Genomic DNA, 24,491 nt, shown 5'->3' with positions numbered 1-24,491 from the left:
TGCACAAATACAAATCAATTCACATCATTAGTTTGAGACGTTGAGATAAAATGAAAACGCTGTGTCTTCACTTGTATGTTTATGTTTAAGATTATTATTATTTTACGTTATAAGTACTTCTATAAGTGAGCAGTGTGTTGTTTTGGGTTGCAGATTGTGTAGTCAATTTCTACCCCCTCTTCATCTGAGAGAGAGAGAGAGAGAGAGAGAGAGAGAGAGAGAGAGAGAGAGAGAGAGAGAGAGAGACCTGCACTCCCTGGTAGGGGGGGTGTGTGAAGGGCGGCTCCACCCATCCCCAGAGCTCCAGCCAATCAGAACAGATGTACACACTTCCATTACAATAGGTGAATGTCTTCTAAATGGGATAGGAGGGAGGGAGAGAGAGAGAGAGAGAGAGAGAGAGAGAGAGAGAGAGAGAGAGAGAGAGAGAGAGAGACCTGCGCTTGTTTCTCACTTGTTCACTCTGAATTTGGAGTGACAGAATAAATGTGCAGACACTCTGAGGGGAGGCTCAGAGTTGCTCAGAGTTACTGCGTCTGCACACACACACACACACACACACACACACACACGCACACACACACACACACACACACATACATACGTACACACACTCACAGACACACACACACTAATAGAGTCACACATAGACACTACTACAGATCTACAGCTTCTCTAACAATCAATAACAATCACACAATTACGGATACAGACTTATTTATACACAAACACACAGACACACAGACACACACACACACACACACACACACACACACACACACACTCATGTTGCGAGAGCTGATGTTGGTGTGTGTGGTGGGCAGCGTGGGTGCAGCCTTGGGTGCGGGTCTTTGTCCCTCCGTGTGCTCGTGTCAACAGGAAGGAGCGTTGCTGATCACCGACTGCTCCGAACTCGGACTATCATCCGTCCCTGAGGATCTAAACACCCTCACCTCTTACCTGTAAGTATACACACATACACACACACACACACACACACAGACACACACACACACACACACACACACACTACTGTACATTACCTACATCCCTCCCTTCAAACTTTACACACACACACTTAACCCTGACACCTGTTCCTCATGACTCTCTCTCTCTCTCTCTCTCTCTCTCTCTCTCTCTCTCTCTCTCTCTCTCTCTCTCTCTGTCTCTCTCTCTCCATCTTTCATGTCTCTTTTTCAATCTCTCTCTCCATCTCTTAGTACTGTACATTTCTACATTGCATTTGAGATCCTTCAATAAACCTTTCTGTTTCTTCCAATCTCTCCCACTCTCAGCATCCCTCCTCCAATCTCTCGCTGCATCTTCCACTCGTTTTCCCCATCCGCCTCTCCTCTCCCACTCTCTCGATCTCTGTGTCTTTCTCCTTCTTTCAAACACAGTCCATTTCACTTTTGTTTCTCTTAACATCTTCTTTAATCCCTAATCTTGTTCTTTGTCTGTCTTTCTTTCCCTCTGTTTCTCTCAATCACTACTTCAGGTTCTTACAATTCTTACTCATTTATTTTCCCCTTACACTTTCTTACTATCCTCCCTTCTCCTGAAGTATCTCCTTTACTTACTCTGTGCATCTTTCTTTCTTTCTTTCTTTCTTTCTTTCTTTCTTTCTTTCTTTCTTTCTTTCTTGCAATTCATCTCACAATCTCTCTCTGCCTCTTTCAGTACTTCTTTTCAATCTATCTCTCATTTCATATAATACCTTCTTTTTCCTCTTTTGCGCTCCCTCTTTCAATATTTTCTTTCTTTCTTTCTTTCTTTCTTTCTTTCTTTCTTTCTTTCTTTCTTTCTTTCTTTCTCTCAAATATTCTCTCTCTCTCTCTCTCTCTCTCTCTCTCTCTCTCTCTCTCTCCCCCTCTCTTTCAGTACTTCTTTTCAATCTATCTCCATCTCTCATCTCTTTCTTTATCTTTTGTGCTTCCTCTTCCTCTCAATTTCTCTCTCTCTCTCTCTCTCTCTCTCTCTCTCTCTCTCTCTCTCTCTCTCTCTCTCTCTCTCTCTCTCTGTGTGCGTGTTTTGACCACGTGCTTGAGTGTTGCTGTTGTGCTGTAAGGTCAAGCAATCCAGACAGTGTTACAGTGATGTTATAAATGTGTTATAAAGGTTGTTATTAAGCTTCATATACTGATGTGAGTCACAGGTCATGTTTAATAATCCAGACATGCAGCAGATCAGTTTTTAGCGTAACTAATCGAACAGCTGGAGCTGATGGGAGATAAACTGCTTAGCTAACGCTCTAGGAATATTTCTTAAGCCCTGCTTTAAGTAGTGTGTGATTAACAGGACAAGCGTTCTCCATGCCTGCGCATTTCATGCTACGTGCATGTGTGTGTGTACATGTGTGAGGGAGCTATCTGATGGGAATGTGTGTGTAGAGTATTGAGTATTGAGTTTCTCCATGTCAGCTGGATGGTAGCCCACGCTAAGCGCTAAGCCACGCCAGATGGCCAGTGATAGTGAAACGATGACGCAGGACGAGTGAAATGTTCCATCATAAAAAAAAAAATCTTTCAGCTCACGTGAACGGATAAACAAGAGGAGAGCCGAGGTTTCAGTCAGGGTGTAAACATTTCCTACTGTCGGTTAGCATAAAAATAGTAAGGCATGTTTACAAGCCGGTCATGTGACCAGCAACGCGTAGGGTGCAGAATCAATTTATTAACAAACGTTCTGATGATTGCTTTTATGATATACCAAATATACATATTTAACAAACATAAGCATCATAAATTTGTGCAAGAAAACGTCAAAATAAATTAGATTAGATTCAGATCTAAAACATCCTGCAAGAAATTGCATTAAATTGATATTCAGAAAAAAAACAACAAAAAAAAATGTTGCTCCAACTGCAAGTAATATTTGATTAAAGGTGAAGTTTGTAATATTTAAATATGTTTAAAGGTGCAGTGTGTAATATTTTAAATGTGTGTAAATGAGCTGCTTACAGTTTAAAGGGTTAGTTAAAGTTTGCTGTTTGTAAACATATTTTTAAAGGTGCAGTTTGTAATATTTGAAGTGTTATTTATAGGTGCAGGTATAAATCAAATAATGTTAAATATCACTTTGTAAAATAAATATTTTTCAACATAATCCTGGATTCTGGATTGGCAATCGATTGCCAAATTGCCTAGATTTAAATAGTTTGACTTAAAACAGTAGAATTTAGCTCCTCCTCCAGCTGTAATGCAGCTGCTCAGCCCTGCCCCTTATACCTATAAGGTAGCTTTGGTATTTTAAAAGTTATCAACTTATTTTCTACAAACGTTTCATTAGCATCAAGGTAAACGTAACAGTGATCGAACACAGTACAATGCAGTCAGTGAAGTCACTTTTCGAGTGGTGGGTGTGGCCTCTTATGTATGACTCCACCCCCTTCCACAGGACGATGGTTTTTAATGAGGATGAAAATGTCCTTCTCGCTCACTACAACTCGTCTCAACACAGACAAACACTTTTCGGAAAGTTTTTGGGTAGATGTTGTGGTGAGACCACGTGCTCTACCACCATCGCTTCACCACCTGAGGGACAAATTCTGGTATTCTCTGGTATAGAGTTCCAGAGACAATCCCAAGTCACACTGAAGCTGTTCTGGTGTGTCATAGTGACCTCAAAATCGTACACATCTTTATGCTGAAATTTTGTTTTTGTGTTTTTGTTTTCTCGATTGTTTTTAAAGTATTTTGTGTTTTATAAATACTCTTTTATAAATACCTGTTTATTTAGTGGACTGTTTTGTAGACGGCTACAGACTGCTACCGAGGACATGGTGGCTCAGTAGTTGACACGTTTTTCCTCACAGCTTTGGATTTGGTGGTTCAATCCTTGCCTGCACATGTTCAAATACTCAAATGGTTAAGGCTCTGAATTGTTTATCAAATTATGATGGCTTTGTGACTGTTGGGCCCTTGAGCAAGGCACTTACAGTAAGCATCTGTGCTCCAGGTCTATCCTGGCTGACCATGCGCTCTGACCTTGACCTGTTAATGCCTAAGCTGATATATGAGAAGAATTTATTTATTTATTTATTTATTTATTTATTTATTTATTTATTTATTTATTTATTTATCTTGTATACCTCTAAGCTAAAAGCCGAACGATAAGACATCATTTAGTGAGCCTGTATTAAAAATATTTAGCTACACAAGCTTAAAATCTGCTCCTTCCTCAGCTGCAGACTGGATTACAGTTTAGTGTCAATATTATTGAGCGATTACAGGATCTCATTGACGGGAACGGCAGTCTTTACTGTCGACAAATGTAAACATCGTGATTTGCCACCGAGAGGTGGCAGGAGATCTGAGAAAAAGTTTCTCAGTACAGAGTCTGTAGAGAGGGAAATAATCAGTGCATCCAGCAGCACATACTGAGCTGTGTTAATCACGCTCAATGGGACCTTTATACCTCTTTTCCTACTCGACATGATGAATTTCTTAGCCCGGACTTGTCACTAGAATTTATATTTATGCTGCAAATTGCCCGGTAAGCACCGGCTAACAGGAGACGCCTGTGGATATCGATGCTGTCTGTGTTGTTTTATCGTTTAGAAAAGAAAATAACGTACACGTAGCTATGAGCTCCGCTATCGTAGAATTGTGGCGATCCAATGAGAATCCTACATCAATCTGATTTTGAAAAAAAAAAAAAAATTCCCGACTCTACAAAACGAAAATGTGTTCTCAGGTTGATCCACTTTGAAGAGAAGAATAAAAGGTGTTTTTTTTTGTCACAGTTTTAGTGTAGAAATACAAAATGTATTAGACATGACCCTTAATCATCAGTAGCTCATGATTATACGGTATATTCTGGTAGGAAAGGACACTGTTAATAATGACAGAAAAGTCGCCTTATAGAAGGTATGTGGGATATGGTAGCTCAGCGGTTAAGGCGTTTGACTACTGATCTCAAGGTCATTGGTTCGAATCCCAGGTCCACCAAGTTGCCCTTCAGGGCCTCTGAGCAAGGCCCTTAACCCCTCAATTGCTCAGGTGAATAAACTGAAAAATGTAAGTCACTCTGGATAAGAGTGTTTGCTAAATAATGTAAAATGTATGTACCTTGGTTTAGTCTTGTTTGAGGAGCTCATATTGTTAAACCGGGTTGCCATGTTTTATAAAAAAATGTTTTGTTAAAAAAAACCCCTCTTGAAACCATTCGGTGTCCCTGTCCGTTCTCCAAATCTCTGCACAATATCTTACAATAGAAGTTGTCCTTTACATCGAAGACAACATATTTGCCTTTGTTTCATTCTGAGTTTGCTGTAAAACAAGGTGTGGAGCTTTTGAAAACTAGGCTGATTTGGGATCAATAAATCTGGCAACCCTGTCATAGTCTGCCACTCCTCTCTATTATCATGGGGGCAGCATTATTCGTGTCCCAATGAGACATGGATGTTAAACAGGCAGTAAATGGGTCAGACTCCAAACGGGTGGGGTTAGCTTCAAATGTGCTAGCAGGTTGGCATGTGATCTCATTACTGGATGACTCTATGAGATACATTCCCTACCTCAACCCCTAGCCCTAACCTATCCCATATGTATCCCATCTGGAGCAATCCCACCCACTCAGAGTGGCTCCAGGCTGCAGAGACATACAGTACTTGCACTTGGTGCAGTTCCCATTTCTGACCACTAGGTGCTAGAATAACTCTTTGAACACACGTCTCTATTTACGTCAAACAAATCAATGGTACATTTTCTGTCAAATTGCAACATTTTCTATACATCTATCTGCCCGTATGGATGAGTCGCCATCCGCCTATAACACATAACCCTCGACCGTCGACCCTAAACCCTACACCCTATCCCCTGAATTGCTGAAGTGTACCTGTCATGGTAATTAGACCTGACACATCAAGTGTTCACAGTCAAAGTTCGGTTTGAAATGGAAATACCGTACGTTTGCCGACCTGCTGACGGTAAATGAGGGTAAATATTGACTCCCCTTTGATGTGTGTATGTGCGTGTATGTGTGTGGACTTTCTTAGACTGTCCAAATGTTTTGCTGAAATTCTACCTTACTGGTAAAGCCTTCTCACTTCAACCTTAGATGTTGTGCCAGGACACAGGGTTTTACACACACACACACACACACACACACACACACACACACACACACACACACACACACACACACACAGGATATATGTGAGAGAAAGACAGTACTGTTCACAGGTTTACAGTGCAAATGTCATTTCCTTTTGCTTCTGAATTAACACATACTCCCTTGTTGGACAGTTATTTCTTCAGACACTTAAAAATTTGTTTCAGATTCATTTATATATTAAAAAAAAAATTCAGGGGGGCACGGTGGCTTAGTGGTTAGCACGTTCGCCTCACACCTCCAGAGTGGGGGGTTCGATTCCCGCCTCCGCGTTGTGTGTGTGTAGTTTGCATGTTCTCCGCGTGCCTCGGGGGTTTCCTCCGGGTACTCCGGTTTCCTCCCCCGGTCCAAAGACATGCATGGTAGGTTGATTGGCATCTCTGGAAAATTGTCCGTGGTGTGTGAGTGTGTGAGTGAATGAGAGTGTGTGTGTGCCCTGTGATGGGTTGGCACTCCGTCCAGTGTGTATCCTGCCTCGATGCCCGATGACGCCTGAGATAGGCACAGGCTCCCCGTGACCCGAGAAGTTCGGATAAGCGGTAGAAAATGAATGAATGAATGAATGAATGAATGAATGAAAAAAAAATTCATGCAAATTTACTCAAAGCAGAAACAACAGAATTAGAGATAGTTGGATAAGTTTATCAGAATCCTTTAGAGTTTCAAGGTTGCGGTTTTGTGTTTAGGTTTAGGGTCAAGGATTAATTGTTATGGCTCATTTGTTTCAGAGCTTAGCTTGGGGTTGAGTGATTAGTGGAATGTTTTTAGGGTTAAGATCAGAGTTTAGAGTTGACGGTAAGGGTTTCAGAACGATTAGTTTTGGTGAAGGGTTAAGGGATTTTATTGGTCAGAAGGTGTTAATGAATCATCTAAACCATAACAGATCGATGAAACATAATCATTAATGGATAAAAAGTATGACACATTATTGTTTTTGACACATTTATTGGAATTGTGATTGTGCAAAATAATGAATTAAAAAATGAATTGATTACTCTCTGGAAAATTGTCCGTAGTGTGTGAGTGTGTGAGTGAATGAGAGTGTGTGTGTGCCCTGCGATGGGTTGGCACTCCGTCCAGGGTGTATCCTGCCTCTATGCCCGATGACGCCTGAGATAGGCACAGGCTCCCCGTGACCCGAGTAGTACGGATAAGCGGTAGAAAATGAATGAATGAATGAATGAATGAATGAATGAATGAATGAATGAATGATTAGAAATGAAAATGCAATGCAATAATTGGGGTGATAACAGTAGCATCAAGCGGTAGAGTGATTATATTCCTTTAACAGCATGACCCCAACTGTTCTATTCCTATGGTATTATAGAGTCTTGGGTTTTAGTGATATGTCTTTAATGTTTGGTTTAGTGTTAATTTTCTAACACATATTGTTCAACATGCTGTCTCCAGGTTATATAAGTAAGATCCCCTCTGGAGTTTATATTATTGTACTGCACAGTATTTAACCTGATGATGTATCAGTGATGAAACTAAAACACACTCAGTGCCCTCAGACTTTTAGACCCGAGCGTGCGTTAAACACTAGATGCTGGGAAACGAATTCCTGAACAAACAGTAACACACATTACCGCATACTTCTAGGTCTCAGTGTGTTTTTATTAACCACACGCTGCGTGTTCTGAGGAGAACGCTCACACGTTCACCCGCAGAGACGCCGGTTCGACTTCAGCCTCAAACAAACACGGCTGTAATTGTTCATTTCCTTCTGTTCCCTTACCGACCAGTGAAATGAGAGCAATTATTGCCCTGTGAAGTCCAAGCCCAAAAATAGTCTGAGTCCATGAAGGGCAAATAAACAGCGAGACCTACCGCAGACTAGCGCATCATCTCTGGGCCATCTTTAAATAAATCCAGAACTGAAGCTCAGCTCAGCAGCAGAAAAGCATCTGGAGCTTAAGAGCTTCTGTGATTCATGATTCATGAATCATGATTCTTCTTCATTCTGGGGTTTGATTGATTAATAATCCCTTTGGGCATTTAATAAGCAACTCTGCATGTCTTTTTGCATAGAAATATCGTCTAAAGATGTATCGTACGTGTGTCGTGCTCTTATTTGGATTTCAAACATACCGTAATAGAAACGATCACGATGACGAGGATCCCTTTATTTAAAATCGACATCAGCGATCAAGACAGAAAACGTGGAAAGGTTCGAGCGATGGAAAAGAGTCGAGGAATTTAATCTGCCTTTTTCTGCTTCCTGTTAGATATTCGCTCAAAGTCCACATTCAAGATAAAGTGATAAAACAGATGGCACACGACAATTGGCACATGGACTAACGGGTGTAAATTTAATCTTGTTATCTTATATTCCTGTCGGAACGATTCTCCGGGCACCTGTCGATTACAGAATCAAATAAATAAATAAATAAATAAATAAATAAATAAAAAATAATGTGGCATACTAGAGCAATGCCTGAGCAATTCGAGCACAAAAAAGCCCTGTGGTGTGTGTGTCATATAATGCAGCTTAAGATTCTTAGAAAACTCCAGTTCTGTTGACTAAATAAAGACACATCCGAAGACCTTTTTTTTTTTAAACAGCTGAGCCATGAGATATGGAGCATCTGCACTGGGTTGGAGCTCACATAAACCGATTTAACGCTCGAGCTACGCTCCACGTATAAACCAATAACATCAGCCGTCAACTCTCATCCAAACAACTGTAACAGAGTGCAAACTGATCCCTCATGTGTTATCAGAGATACGCCGAATAAAACCGAGTGGCTTTGTTAGAGCTCTGGGAGTCTGGGGAAATCACGAATCCAAATCTCGTATAAAAAAACAGATGGCTGAGATGTTAAGTTCTCGCCCCTGGTCAGGGTGATGGTGGATCTGAATAGCCAGGATGAAGCAGGATCCCTCCCTGGATGGATCACAGGGCTTCACACATTCACACACTCGTTCATTTAATAAGCAACCCGCATGTCGGTATGGTTCAGTAGAGCATGTGGAACCTTCAGCGGTGTATCAAAACATACCATACTGACTCCCTTTTCTAAATAATTTACTGAAATTTGATAGCAGTAGTGGTTAGTGGTTCATTCATTCATTTTCTACCGCTTATCCGAACTTCTCGGGTAACGGGGAGCCTGTACCTATCTCAGGCGTCATCGGGCATCGAGGCAGGATACACCCTGGACGGAGTGCCAACCCATCGCAGGGCACACACACACACTCTCATTCACTCACACACTACGGACAATTTTCCAGAGATGCCAATCAACCTACCATGCATGTATTTGGACCTCGGGAGGAAACCGGAGTACCCGGAGGAAACCCCCGAGGCATTGGGAGAACATGCAAACGCCATACACACAAGGCGGAGGCGAGAATCGAACCCCCAACCCTGGAGGTGTGAGGCGAACATGATGACCACTAAGCCATGGTGAGAAATGCTAGTGTGAAATGTATAGCAAGCAGCGGAAGGGCTTAGTAAGCTAGTGAAGGATGTAGAGAGCAGAGGAAGGGTATAGGAAGCAGGGGGAGTCGGTTTTGAACGCATTTCATGGGTGGCATGAACAGACTGCTTTCCTGGGCTTGAGGCAGGATCCTTTATGTTTTTAATGAGGAAAAATCCTGCATGTTCTTACTCGCTAACCTCTTAGCAAACATAAAAGTCTTTAGTGAAAATGCACGAGTCTGTGTTATGTATGTGGATCGCTCGCGGCGTCTTAAGGATAGATTAGCAGAAACGTTTCCTGCTTGAATATCATATCATACTTAATATATTCAATACATTTCAAACCCTTCAAGAATTTGGGGAAAAAATATTACTGAATTATTACTTCAATTCGGACAGGAAGATGCAGGAGAATGCAGGGGAAATCTTCTAGCGTCTTGAAACTTTCTGCTTTCCATTAAAGCACATTTGAAAGAAAGCCTCAGCTGGAAAAACACCTCGCCACTGGCGACGCATCAGAATTAATTATAACACTCATCCCTTAAGACAGCACTTTAAATAGACAATTCAGCTAAAGGTGCTGGCGGGAAAAAACTGCTGCCTTTGAGACTGGGTGGGCTTTGTTAGTGGTGATAGATCCGTGATGGATCGATTTATTTTTATGAACATACACATTTCTCTTCTGTCATGACCCAGAATGGATATCAGATAAAACCCAGAGAAAGATGAGAAGAGAATTCTACTGGTTTTTAATCCTCTGATAGTTAATACTTTGCTTTGTTTTGCATTTCTTAAATATTTAACTTTGTTCAACAATTAAAATTTTTATCTTGGTTGCTCTATCTTTATTTTGAGGACACTGACCCGCTAGGTCTTTACAGAGGAAAGTAGATACTGTAAGTGAAAAACCTTTGGTTTTTGGGAACGACGGTTGGTTTTTTGGAGAACAATGATGATCATTAATTGGTGATGATTATTGGTTATTAGGAACAACAATGATTAGTGATTGGTTATTGACAACATTCATTCATTCATTCATTCATTCATCTTCTACCGCTTATCCGAACTTCTCCGGTCACGGGGAGCCTGTGCCTATCTCAGGCGTCATCGGGCATAGAGGCAGGATACACCCTGGACGGAGTGCCAACCCTTCACAGGGCACACACACACTCTCATTCACTCACACACTCACACACTACGGACAATTTATCCAGAGATGCCGATCAACCTATCATGCATGTCTTTGGACCGGGGAAGGAAACCGGAGTACCCTGGAGGTGTGAGGCGAACGTGCTAACCACTAAGCCACCGTGCCCCCCCTTATTGACAACGGTGATCGGTAATTGTTTTTTGGGAACAATGGTGATCAGTGATTGTTTATTGACAACAGTGATTATTAGCGATCAGTGATTTTTCGGAACAATTACGATTAGCAGTTGGTTGTTGGCAACAATGGTGATTAGTAATAGTGATAGGTGATTGGTGATGACTGGTGATGATTGTGGTTGGCGATTGGTTGTTGGACACAGCGATGACAGGTGATTAGTGATGACTGGTGATGATTAGAGGTTGGTGATTGTTGGATACAGTGATAATAGGTGACTGGTGATGACTGGTGATGATCAGTCATTGGTGATTTGTTGTTGGAAACATCAGTGATCAGCAATCGGTTGTTGGGATCGATGGTAATTAGTGATTGGTTATTGTTACTCCAAACTCTACAAAAAAGCACAGTGTTTTAAAAGAGAACAAGTATTTATGGCATATGACTAGAAAACCTTTGCCCCGGGCGGGAGTGGGCGGTCAGAAAATTTAGCGGGAGATCCGCGGGACCCGGTGGGATTTGGCGTGTAGACTAATAATAAGAACACATGACGTTGAGAAGAAGATTAAAGGCTGTTTACTTGACAAAAGCAAAGCAAGGCAAGTCAGACATCTGGACACAATTCTCAATTGTCACTAAAAAAAAATTGGAAAGAGTTAAACTTCGTAAGTTGCAATAAATGTGCAAAAGTGTTAATTTACAATGGACATAAATCTGGCACGTCTGGCCAGAGGCGACATACCTGCACAGTTCTCGGTGGTCAAAGCAAGCTCTCATTCTCCAATAAAGCACTTCCTGCTCACGTTAAACAAGATCCTATGGAAAAATGTGTCGCACTTTAAAAAATGAGGTGCCGCTAGTTGTGGTTTTGTTAAAACGGTTAATGTTTTATAATAAAAAAAACAAATGTTTTTGTTAGGTGTGTTGCTTTGGTTTAGTATTAATTTATTTAAATGCAATCACGTTTAATTCTGTTATTCTGGACATTAGCCTGAACTAATAATTAGTCTGATCATTTGTATACAATCAAAATTTTCACAAGCCCTCAAGAAAAAAATCCGCGGGAGTGGGCGGGAGTGGACACAAACATTGCGGGTGTGGGCGGGAGTGGAACACGCAGCTTGCGGGCGCGGGCGGTCCTGGTCAGAAATTCGGCGGGAGCGGGCGGGTACGGGTTTATAAAAACAGTCCACAGAGGGCTCTATATCACAGTATTGTCTCCAGGTGGAAACTTCTAAAGCTATTATTAATTATAGGGGTACCAATACCTTTGAAATTAGGGCTAAACAAGAACTATATAAAGCAACGATTTGCGTGATTTTATAACCCATTGGTTGTGAAAACTATCATAAATTGCTCAGAAATACTTCATAGCCTGTGCTTCATAATTAGCTTCAAAAGTGAAGTGAAAGTAGGTTCTGTTCAGCTCCAGCCATCTGAAGCTTCACGTGTGTGAGTGTGTGTTTTCACATTATACACAGCCAGAGAATGGAGTGTGTATTCATCACTGCTGAACAGAGTCTATGGTGATTTATCAGCAATTCCAGAAGCACATAAAACATTTACAATACAGCTCAAAAAATGAAAACACATGTCAGTTGTGTGTATGTGTGTGTGTGCCAGTAAGCATTAGACATATGTGTGTGTGGGTGTGTGTTGGTGAATTTATGGTAAAATGTATAGTGTGCATTTACGCAGCATCAGCGGAAATCCATCACTGTCTATGTGAGACTGAATACTAGCTCAGGGAGGGCACAGGTGCAGTGTCACATTTAAGAACAAGGCCAGCTGGAGGCTATAAAGCCTGTGTGCGTGTGTGTGTGTGTGTGTGTGTGTGTGTTAGGTGTAGGGCAGACGAAGCCCCTGGATGTCTTTCTAAGCTAAGTACTAATAAGAACAAATTATTTTAGAATATAGCGAGCACATGGAAATGTCACAGCCTGAGGATAAAATGAGTAAACAGTGCGTTAGTATATTTATTTACACTCTTTAATAATTAGGCTGTATTACTAGCTAAGGCAGTAAACTTGGGAAAAAAGACACGAAAAGTTGCATGACTGTTTGGACCCGGTGAGGGAAACTCAGAGTTCCTGAATAAAGCTTTAGCCATGCTAGCAACTTATACAGTAGTTAGCATCTTACTGAGATAGAAGGTGACTAAGACGAGACGAGAAGCTTAGCAACAGTAGAAGTTTTTATGGAGCAGGACACAATTTAGCCATGATGTACGACTTTTAGTATAAGAATTAATTTTCCAGCTTTGTAAATGCAGTTTATGAGTAAAATAGACAGTGTACTAAACTCAAAAGACAACATTATTAATGTTGTACAGTTTGGTGCTGGATACTGTTTTTATTTGTAGGAATTGAAATTGACTGGGGGGGGAGCACGGTGGCTTAGTGGTTAGAACGTTCGCCTCACATCTCCAGGGTCGGGGGTTCGATTCCCACCTCCACCTTGTGTGTGTGGAGTTTGCATGTTCTCCCCGTGCCTCGGGGGTTTCCTCCGGGTACTCCGGTTTCCTCCCCGGTCCAAAGACATGCATGGTAGGATGATTGGCATCTCTGGAAAATTGTCCGTAGTGTGTGTGTGTGTGAGTGAATGAGAGTGTGTGTGTGTGCCCTGCGATGGGTTGGCACTCCATCCAGGGTGTATCCTGCCTCGATGCCCGATGACACCTGAGATAGGCACAGGCTCCCCGTGACCCGAGAAGTCGGGATAAGCGGTAGATAATGAATGAATGAATGAAATTGACTAGGTTTTGATTTTGCCTCAAAAGTAAAGCTAAATCAAATGCTACAAAAAGTAGGTGCATGCATGAGGAGCAATTTCTCAATGGACTGATAGAGTAAATTTAATTTTCACTTCTATAGATACATATCAAATTTAGATAAAGTTTTCACAGTGCTGTACATACACATAATAATTTAAAAAGGACATCCATTTATTTACTGCATTGCATCCCTAACACGCCTTATATTGAGACTTGTGTGTACGTAAAGTCTTTTTTTCAGACACCCTTTTTCCTCATGAGCATCTACTGTAAGTGCATGTTAAAGAGATAATAAATAGCAGAATAGAGCGGATTAGGCCAAGGATAAAGCGAGACAAGAGGACAGTTGAAACTATTGTGAGTACTGAGATGTATTGAAACATCATGTTGTAAGCTGTGACTAAGCAGAGGCCTAATTATGTGTCATAGTGGCATACATTCCTCCATCCATCTCTCTTAGGAGTCTTTGTCTCTCTCTCTTTCTTTCTCTCTCTCTCTGTCACTGTGACCACAAACTGCTGTTGTTAATTGTAATTGAGGCAGTTCAGCGGTGATGGCTAACCAGTCTGGCCTGTGGAGGAAACCGTGACAAGCAAATTAAGAGTTTGGGGGAAATCAGGCTAAGCTTGTAATGTGTGTATGTGGAGACCACCCACAGACTGACGACCATGGGAAGACAACAGAGACCAACCAGTAAGAAATTTCTTCCTATCAAATCAAATCAAATCAAATATATGAAACCAAATACATTTCATAGCTTTGCATTGTTCATCGAAGGTAGTGTTGTAATTGTACCAAGAATTAGAGTTAGAATTTTACAAATAAGATTATCCTAGCTTGCATTAGCAGTGAAGAGTTTCGATATTTACTAATCCACCTAGAAATCCTGTCAGGTTAGCTAGCTCTTTTCTATATATAAACCCAAAGACACACCTTCTGCTGAAAGAACTATGTTGTCTTTACAGGAAGACCAGTTGTTTGGCAACCTGGTTACAAAATGTATAGGGATAATAAGAACACGCAACAGCGTACAATAGCAAATACATAGACACACGTAACAGCAAGTTCAATAATACAGAGGAATACAATGCATTAAATACCACACACTATGCAAACAAGATGTAGAAGAAATATATGTGCAGGTGCCAGGTGGTTCTACAAGCAAAGACAGGCCGTATAACAGGATGTCTTCCAAGCAAATGTATTAGCAACGTAAAGCTCTATTTAAGCTGGATTAGTTTGACCTGGGCAGCTGCTATAATTACAGACAAGATCCTGTTCAAATCAAACTAATGAAAAACCTAGTAACGGCTGACAACCTCTTTGTAGACCCCGGAATACGAGGCACATTCTGCTAAAATAGAGCCCGATTTGACGTGGGCTTTTTATTCCCAAACAAAGCCATCCTGTAAGCTCCATTATTTTTGGTGAAGGGCTAATTAGAAGGAGAAGGAAAATAAAACACCTTCAAAGTACCTCTCGTAAAGCGGTACTGCACAGGCATTTGTCGAGTCTTGTTGGGCAACGCGGCGTTTGGGTAGTTGAGGGATCTGAAGGCTTGTACCATTAAAGGCTTCCTTAATGCATTTAAGTAGCATTCGATTTGTGGTCATTTTCAGTTGCATCCATTTTGTGGTAATATGAAGAAATTCTAGCTATTTTTAATCCTATATGGATAAAGTTCTCCGACAACCATGACAAAGGCCAAATCATCTAAAATGTTGCCATTAATTTACCTTTGACATGCCCGAATAAAACAGTGTCGCAACTGAACAAATATCGTTCTATCATTTCCGACTAATTGTTTTCTAATATTTAGAAATGAATTTTGATACAGTTTATTAGTTGGTGTGTGTGAACACCACAACCAGCCCCCATAGCTTTAGTTTTAGTAAATGTTTTGTGGCTGGTGGATACAATAGTGATCAGTGATTGGCTGTTTTTTACTATAGTGATCAGTGATTGGCTGTTGTGTAGCATGGTGATCATTGATTGGCTGTTGTGTAGCATGGTGATCAGTATTTGGCTGTTGTGTACCATATGATCAGTGATCGGCTGTTGTGTACCATGGTGATCATGATTGGCTGGTGTTCACCATGTGATCAGTGATTGGCTGTTGTGTACCATGGTGATCATGATTGGCTGGTGTTCACCATGTGATCAGTGATTGGCTGTTGTGTACTATGGTGATCAGTGATTGGCTGTTGTGCACCATGTGATCAGTGATTGGCTGTTATGTACCCTGGTGATCAGTGATTGGCTGTTGTGTAGCATGGTGATCAGTGATTGGCTGTTGTGTACCATGGTGATCATGATTGGCTGGTGTTCACCATGTGATCAGTGATTGGCTGTTGTGTACCATGTGATCAGTGATTGGCTGTTGTGTACCATGTGATCAGTGATTGGCTGTTGTGTACCATGGTGATCAGTGATTGGCTGTTGTGTACCATGGTGATCAGTGATTGGCTGTTGTGTACCATGTGATCAGTGATTGGCTGTTGTGTTCCATGTGATCAGTGATCGGCTGTTGTGTACTATGGTGATCAGTATTTGGCTGTTGTGTACCATGTGATCAGTGATTGGCTGTTGTGTATCATGGTGATCATGATTGGCTGGTGTTCACCATGTGATCAGTGATTGGCTGTTGGGTACCATGGTGATCAGTGATTGGCTGTTATGTACCCTGGTGATCAGTGATTGGCTGTTGTGTAGCATGGTGATCAGTGATTGGCTGTTGTGTAGCATGGTGATCAGTATTTGGCTGTTGTGTACCATGTGATCAGTGATTGGCTGTTGTGCACCATGTGATCAGTGATTGGCTGTTATGTACCCTGGTGATCAGTGATTGGCTGTTGTGTACCATGGTGATCAGTATTTGGCTGTTGTGTACCATGTGATCAGTGATTGGCTGTTGTGTACCATGGTGATCAGTATTTGGCTGTTGTGTACCATGTGATCAGTGATTGGCTGGTGTTCACCATGTGATCAGTGATTGGCTGTTATGTACCATGGTGATCAGTGATTGGCTATTGTGAACGTTGGCGATTGGTAATTCAGTAAATTGTTAATAGATGCAATAATAATGGGCCAGTCAGGCTTTGCACACGGGTTGTGAGTTGACTGAACCTGTTCTGTCAGCTGGAGAACTGGAGCGAGTAAATGTAGATGTCTAAAATGTTGCCATTAATTTACCTTTGACATGCCCGAATAAAACAGTGTCGCAACTGAACAAATATCGTTCTATCATTTTCTAAATGGACTAATTGTTTTCTAATATTTAGAAATGAATTTTGATACAGTTTATTAGTTGGTGTGTGTGAACACCACAACCAGCCCCCATAGCTTTAGTTTTAGTAAATGTTTTGTGGCTGGTGGATACAATAGTGATCAGTGATTGGCTGTTTTTTACTATAGTGATCAGTGATTGGCTGTTGTGTAGCATGGTGATCAGTGATTGGCTGTTATGTACCCTGGTGATCAGTGATTGGCTGTTGTGTAGCATGGTGATCATTGATTGGCTGTTGTGTAGCATGGTGATCAGTATTTGGCTGTTGTGTACCATATGATCAGTGATTAGCTGTTGTGTACCATGGTGATCATGATTGGCTGGTGTTCACCATGTGATCAGTGATTGGCTGTTGTGTACCATGGTGATCATGATTGTCTGGTGTTCACCATGTGATCAGTGATTGGCTGTTGTGTACTATGGTGATCAGTGATTGGCTGTTGTGCACCATGTGATCAGTGATTGGCTGTTATGTACCCTGGTGATCAGTGATTGGCTGTTGTGTAGCATGGTGATCAGTGATTGGCTGTTGTGTAGCATGGTGATCAGTGATTGGCTGTTGTGTACCATGGTGATCATGATTGGCTGGTGTTCACCATGTGATCAGTGATTGGCTGTTGTGTACCATGTGATCAGTGATTGGCTGTTGTGTACCATGTGATCAGTGATTGGCTGTTGTGTAGCATGGTGATCAGTGATTGGCTGTTGTGTACCATGGTGATCAGTGATTGGCTGTTGTGTACCATGTGATCAGTGATTGGCTGTTGTGTTCCATGTGATCAGTGATCGGCTGTTGTGTACTATGGTGATCAGTATTTGGCTGTTGTGTACCATGTGATCAGTGATTGGCTGTTGTGTATCATGGTGATCATGATTGGCTGGTGTTCACCATGTGATCAGTGATTGGCTGTTGTGTACCATGGTGATCAGTGATTGGCTGTTATGTACCCTGGTGATCAGTGATTGGCTGTTGTGTAGCATGGTGATCAGTGATTGGCTGTTGTGTACCATGGTGATCAGTATTTGGCTGTTGTGTACCATGTGATCAGTGATTGGCTGGTGTTCACCATGTGATCAGTGATTGGCTGTTATGTACCATGGTGATCAGTGATTGGCTATTGTGAACGTTGGCGATTGGTAATTCAGTAAATGGTTAATAGATGCAATAATAATGGGCCAGTCAGGCTTTGCACACGGGTTGTGAGTTGACTGAACCTGTTCTGTCAGCTGGAGAACTGGAGCGAGTAAATGTAGGTTGATGTTTTCAAAAAGTCACTTTATGATTTGTGGATCATTTTTGAAAGAATTGTCCAAACAAGCTGCCAGATCTCTCCAATCTAGCATCACTGATTATGAACCCTAAATAGATACAGTAGTAATACTATGAAAATGTTTTAATATTTTTCTTTTTTCTTACATTATATTTGTTTTTTTTTTCATGTATTTTAAGGTGCTGTTCAGATGAGTGGAATTCACCTTACAGTACAGTGGCTCTGTACTGTAAGACAGAGATTACAGCATGTAGAGAGTGATGTGCATGATTTCCTTTGGGGATCTCAAAATGAAAGAACGTTAATCTCTTCCTGCTACACTCCCCGACTTCCACATTACATTCCTCGGCATAAAACGTAAGGCATTTTCCCCTGATCTGTCAGTGGAACGATGGCTATCAGGAAAACCCGGGTCAGGGAGGGAGGTAAACATGGTCGTGTGAGGAGAGGACCAATGATGATATCAAATCTCTGGCTCCAGACAGTTCCCTTGCTCCCTCTGGCTTCCTCTCTTGCCCCTGAGTCATACTACATTCATGTCTGAATGTCTGAGTGCACCGCCAAGACTGCTTGATCTGCTTTAAATAATTATTAGAGATAATAGGGCTGGTCATTTAATAACTAACACCTGACCTAACTGAACTAAGAACTTTGTTTTTCTTATCAAGCCACACTGTTCTGCAGTCTTGGAGTCTTCCTAGTGAACAGGAATTTGCAAAAACTTGTAGTTCAAATAGACAGAAAGTGGGTGTGGCCTAATATTTTAATTAGCACATTTCATAGTTGAATAGTTGTTTAGTAGTTAGAGACTATCACACAATCTTTGGGTCGGTCAGCTTCGTGCTCGAGTCTTCATCGGTGAACATTTGAAGACTTCGACAGGAAGGAATTAAGTGTTAAGAAATAAATGTTAGAGATAAATACATTTTTATTGTTTCTATACTTCTGAAAATATTTTTTTTTAATTGAATTAATAGATAGGAAAACTTGTCTAAGACTCCCAGCCCCAACTAAACAGCACACGCAAAAATAGTCTGGATTGTTCATGATACGATTTTCTTGCTACAGTAGGTTAGCTTTTACCTTTAGGGTTAAACTACAGTACCTTATACGCTGGTGCAACTTATCAGCTTTTGCTTGCTAGGTTAACTCTCACCTGTTGCATGCTGGGTTAACATTGACTTAACTTTTACTCTCTAGAATGGTTTTCAATGTTTTTTAAGTTTCACAATATATTTTTTACCCATGCTAGTATGTTTTCACTCCATAGGTTAGTATTCACATACAGTAGCTGTTTACATTTAACATTCGTGGAACTCATAGTTTTCAATTTAAATTGAGCCGTGCCTAAACGACAGAGTTAAGTATGAAATGTAGTTGCTATCAATCATTCATTCATTCATTCATTTTCTAACACTTATCCGAACTACCATGGGTCACAGGGAGCCTCTCAGGCGTCATCTGGCATCGAGGCAGGATACACCCTGGACGGAGTGCCAACCCATCACAGGGCACACACACACTCTCATTCACTCACACACTCACACACTACAGACAATTTTCCAGAGATGCCAATCAACCTACCATGCATGTCTTTGGACCGGGGGAGGAAACCGGAGTACCCGGAGGAAACCCCCGAGGCACGGGGAGAACATGCAAACTCCACACACACAATGCGGAGGCGGGAATTGAACGTCCAACCCTTGAGGTGTGAGGCGAACATGCTAACCACCAAGCCACTAAACCACCGTACCCCACTTAGTTGTTATCAACTACAATAACTACAAATTGTAAATTCATGACAAACATTGACTCCAAAACATATTACCGATATTCACGCGATCACATTTATTAGCAGCATTAGCCTTGTGCCAACTGTCCATCACAAACCTCCAGCTCGAACGCGTGTACAGTATATGTGTGTGGGATCTGGAAAAGTCTCCAACGATGACATTTCTAATTATATTTCATATTAGCCGAGAGTCTGAAGTGCGTGTTTGGGCTTTGGTAATCAAAGTGTTTGTTAATGATTCCCATCTGTGTTGGACTCTAGTTTAGTCTCCTCACGCTTCCCATGCTGAACATGACAATAAGCAGATGTCACACTGCCATTTTCCTGCACTGTAATTCCTCCATAATAATCCAGTGTAATCCAGAAAACAACAACACCGGCCCGGTGCCAAGTGTGAAATTGTGCTTCTGCTCTGCATTTTATTACTGACTAGAACAAAGTGTGTAATATCTACATCTCATGCTTAACCTCAGCAGTAGATTTCTCCATGACATTATTATACTCCTGACTCCTTTGGTTGTACACACTCGCTGTTAGTTCTGTTTTAAACTGGCAGGAATGCTAATTGGCTACTTTATTATATAACTAGAAATAATACCTGTACATGGAAAACTCCTAAAACCTGGACAGGATGATCAAATAATTTCATTCATTTTCTACCGCTTATCTGAACTTCTCGGGTCACGGGGAGCCTGTGCCTATCTCAGGCGTCATCGGGTGTCGAGGCAGGATACACCCTGGACGGAGTGCCAACCCTTCACAGGGCACACACACACACTCACACACTACAGACAATTTTTCCAGAGATGCCAATCAACCTACCATGTATGTCTCTGGATCGGGGGAGGAAACCGGAGTACCCGGAGGAAACCCCCGAGGCACAGGGAGAACATGCAAACTCCACACACACAAGGCGGAGGCGGGAATCGGACCCCCAACCCTGGAGGTGTGAGGCAAACGTGCTAACCACTAAGCCACCGTGCCCCCCCTATCAAATAAATCAATTAAATGCACATTTTGTTTTTAGCCTTTTTATATCTTTTTATCACAGTTTAACAATTAAATATGGAAATGAAATCAAATACTTGACCGTACGTACATATTAGCATAAATTTGTGTTGAGTGTGTGCTTTTGTGTGTGAACACTCTGGATGTGGTAGACTAGTGGTTAAGGTGTTGCGGAGGTCATACGGATGGGCATGAGTTTGAATCCCAGGTCCACCAAGCTTCTTCATTTGGTTACTTTTTGATTCGTATTATGTGCTGCTCAGCTTCTTCACCACAGGCACCAACAGTCTCTGCTGCTCCCTTCAAGCTTTATTTGCTTTTATAAATCTCTGTGAGTGCTTTAAATATGAGGGGATGAGATGAAACCATGGTTATAATGTTGTTGTTTTTTTGTCTACTTTCACTTTTGCATGCATGTCAGAACAAACTGCAGATAGGATTTAAAGTCCCGATTGTGGAAGCAATGAATCGTTGGCATATGATTGGTCTGAGGAATCATTTCAGCCTGTGTTGTGGATTTTTTCCTGCACAGAGACCTACAAACAGGATCTTTTGACTGACAGTTTATATTGTATTTTTTTTTCTTTTCCTTCCTAAATAACCCTCCTTAGATCAGAGCATTGCCTTATGGGTAAATTCTTCCCCTGAAGTCTTAGATCAACCCTATCCATTATTCACTTGAGTTCAGAAAGTATTGGCACAGCCCTTGAGATGCCCAGAGGAGGTTAAATATACCAAAGGAAGACTGAAGAAGAAAGTACTATAATGTTTAAGGGGACATTGGCAAAGTGAAAAGGAGAAGTCAAGAAAGGTGTATTAACAATGCACCCAGGACAAAAGTAGTAGTGTAAGGTTTCACCTGTAACAACAGCTTACAGACTGCGGGCAGAGAGACAAAGAGGATGGTGACCTCATTGCCACAGCGATAGTCGTTTTCCCGTCGAAGGAACAAAGGTGGACGAGGTGTGTGTGTGTGTGTGTGTGTTTGGGGGTATTGTGGGTTGATGTGCACCTCAAGGAAGTGTGATCTCAGTAATCATTAATACATAGAAGCTTACAGGCACCGCTTTGAAGTCATTAAATAATACCAGGGATGCGTAATCTATTAAATGAACTAAGCTCCACTGATTTAGTGCTTATTGAAGTGCCTAACGATGGTCTGTGGCTTAAACACGCAGTTTGCAAAATGCTGAAAAATCATCCATGCTAATATCAGTTTAACAATCCTGTCATAACAGGACGTTTTAGAGTCAATCCGAATGGATGCAACCGAATTCCTGGTTCGACATGAGTGTGTGTTCGCATTGTACAGATTCCTCCTTTTGACTGGGACTCGCCTGAATCGTCACACCCTATTCTTCACAAACACAAAGAGGGCTTTATGGAAGCGCTGGACTGTCCTCAAACCAATCGTGTTTGGCAAAGTGAGCCCCATTAGAGCGAAGGGATTAACAGGAAGAGCACGACGCCACTCGATGACAAGATGATGTGGCCGGGAACGGAGAGTAGGGTTGTGACAAGATATCTGCATGATGCGGTAGCACAGGGCTGTATCGATAATGGCCCAAGTGATCGACAAGGATAGTCACAATGACGCTACATGTTTTTGTTTGTAATTAAGAGCAAAGGCACTGATTGGTCGGATGCTTTAACTCACACTATGATGTCATAAGCTACAATGAGAAAAATCATTCAAGATGGCTGCCGGAAATTCCGCGGACGAGGGTCTTAGAAAAAAAATGTGTTTTAAGTCAGTGTAAATTGGCCATTTATTTATCACCATTTTGAATATTCTGTATAATTCTGTGTATTCTGCTTTAGATATTGTCATTATGCCATCGACGGCTTATACCTAGTTATTAAAAAAAAAAAAACTTTGGAGATGATTTGACCCTTCAAACAGTAGATGGTAGAGTACATAGTACATAGTGTAAGTGCACAGAGTGGGACTTTATTTGTGCACAGCTATTTGGGACACGGGTATTGTGTAATGGAAATGTTCATAATTCACTGAAAATTTGTAGAATTTGTAGAAAAGTGTAAGGGGAATGGGTGGCTTAGTGGCTTAGTGGTTAGCACGTTCGCCTCACACCTCCAGGATTGGGGGTTCGATTCTCTTCTCCGCCTTGTGTGTGTGGAGTTTGCATGTTCTCCCCGTGCCTTGGGTGTTTCCTCCGGGTACTCCGGTTTCATCCCCCGGGCCAAATGCATGCATGGTAGGTTGATTGGCATCTCTGGAAAATTGTCCGTAGTGTGTGAGTGTGTGAGTGAATGAGAGTGTGTGTGTGCCCTGCGATGGGTTGGCACTCCGTCCAGGGTGTATCCTGCCTCGATGCCCGATGACGCCTGAGATAGGCACAGGCTCCCCGTGACCCAGGAAGTTCGGATAAGCGGTAGTAGAAAATGAATGAATGAATGATTGTAAGGGGAATAAGAAAAGAAGAAAAAGTCACTAATGTTCAAGGAGTCTAAATTATGGGTAATACTTAGTGATACTAAATAGTGAATGGAGAATGAAATGAATGTGTTGATAATAAGTGTGTTGCTGTAACACCCTATACAACATCATGAACTGTCAGGATTCAAATTCCAGCAGTATGTTTTGGAGGGAAACTTTCAAACCGGAACCCTAATTTTTGAAAAAAGTATGAAAAAGAGAAGAAAAAGTAGGGAAAGACATTCCACCTGAATGAAGTCCATTGCTTCCCATTCAGCCAGGATTTGGCAGGTGATAAACGGAGTTGTGTTAATGACACTTAATGCTTCCTCAAATCCCCACAGGAGCATCAAAGACTGGGACGAGGATTACTTGGTGGAGAAAAAAACAACATGCTTAACATGTTTGCCTGAGACCCTGCAGTAAAAGAGGAAAGAAAGCCAGAGCAACACTCGACCGATCCACTCAATGACAAGAGAACAGATGTTGAGGAATGTGTGGTGTAGGATGGGCGGAAAGAGGGAGGGGGGTTAAGACCCTCTGGATGTCTCCATCAAAGAATCTAGGAGCTTCCGTTCAACCCGAGAGCGAGTAAAAGCGAGCGAGAGAGAAGAAAAGAGAGAGAGAGAGAGAGAGAGAGAGAGAGAGAGAGAGAGAGAGAGAGAGAGAGAAATTAGGAGCCACAGAGTAAATATCATTAGTGCCTGAGGAGAATCAGGCTGTAACACAGCTCACCTGTCAGGAGTAATGGATCATCTTCCACACATGAGACTAAAACCGGCTGCAGCCGGATACTTGAAATGCGTCTCATATTCTAAAGACTGAAGTTCTTTGTGTGTAACAACAACAGGATTCCACATTTTCTTTAAATCCTCCTTTAAACCCTTGGTGAATTAAAGTGTAACCGATCTGCTCCTGATTTGCATATGGCCGAGATCCACCTCGCTACTGTAGGTGCTACTACGAAGCGACGTACAAAACCTAGCGAGTGAAATCTTTTTATTAACTGTTTCAAAATCACAAATCCTAATTGTAAAACATTTTATTGGCTACGACTGTTAG

At 41.6% G+C, this 24,491-nt stretch overlaps 1 protein-coding gene across 1 annotated transcript in view; it reads left to right on the top strand.

The window, feature by feature from the left end:
• Positions 1-481: 481 nt before the first annotated feature.
• Positions 482-24,491, top strand: part of LOC113650689 (leucine-rich repeat-containing G-protein coupled receptor 6) — an 89,344-nt gene continuing 65,334 nt past the window's right edge. The window contains exon 1 of the mRNA XM_027159147.2: positions 482-962. Within this exon, the coding sequence (XP_027014948.2) occupies positions 487-962 (476 nt within the window). The 5' untranslated portion in view covers positions 482-486. The remainder of the gene's footprint in view (positions 963-24,491) is intronic.

This window comes from Tachysurus fulvidraco, chromosome 23, assembly GCF_022655615.1.
Source record: "Tachysurus fulvidraco isolate hzauxx_2018 chromosome 23, HZAU_PFXX_2.0, whole genome shotgun sequence".
Lineage (NCBI taxonomy): Eukaryota > Metazoa > Chordata > Actinopteri > Siluriformes > Bagridae > Tachysurus > Tachysurus fulvidraco.
Note: the sequence above shows the minus strand (reverse complement) of the source record. Positions and strands in the feature narration are given on the sequence as shown.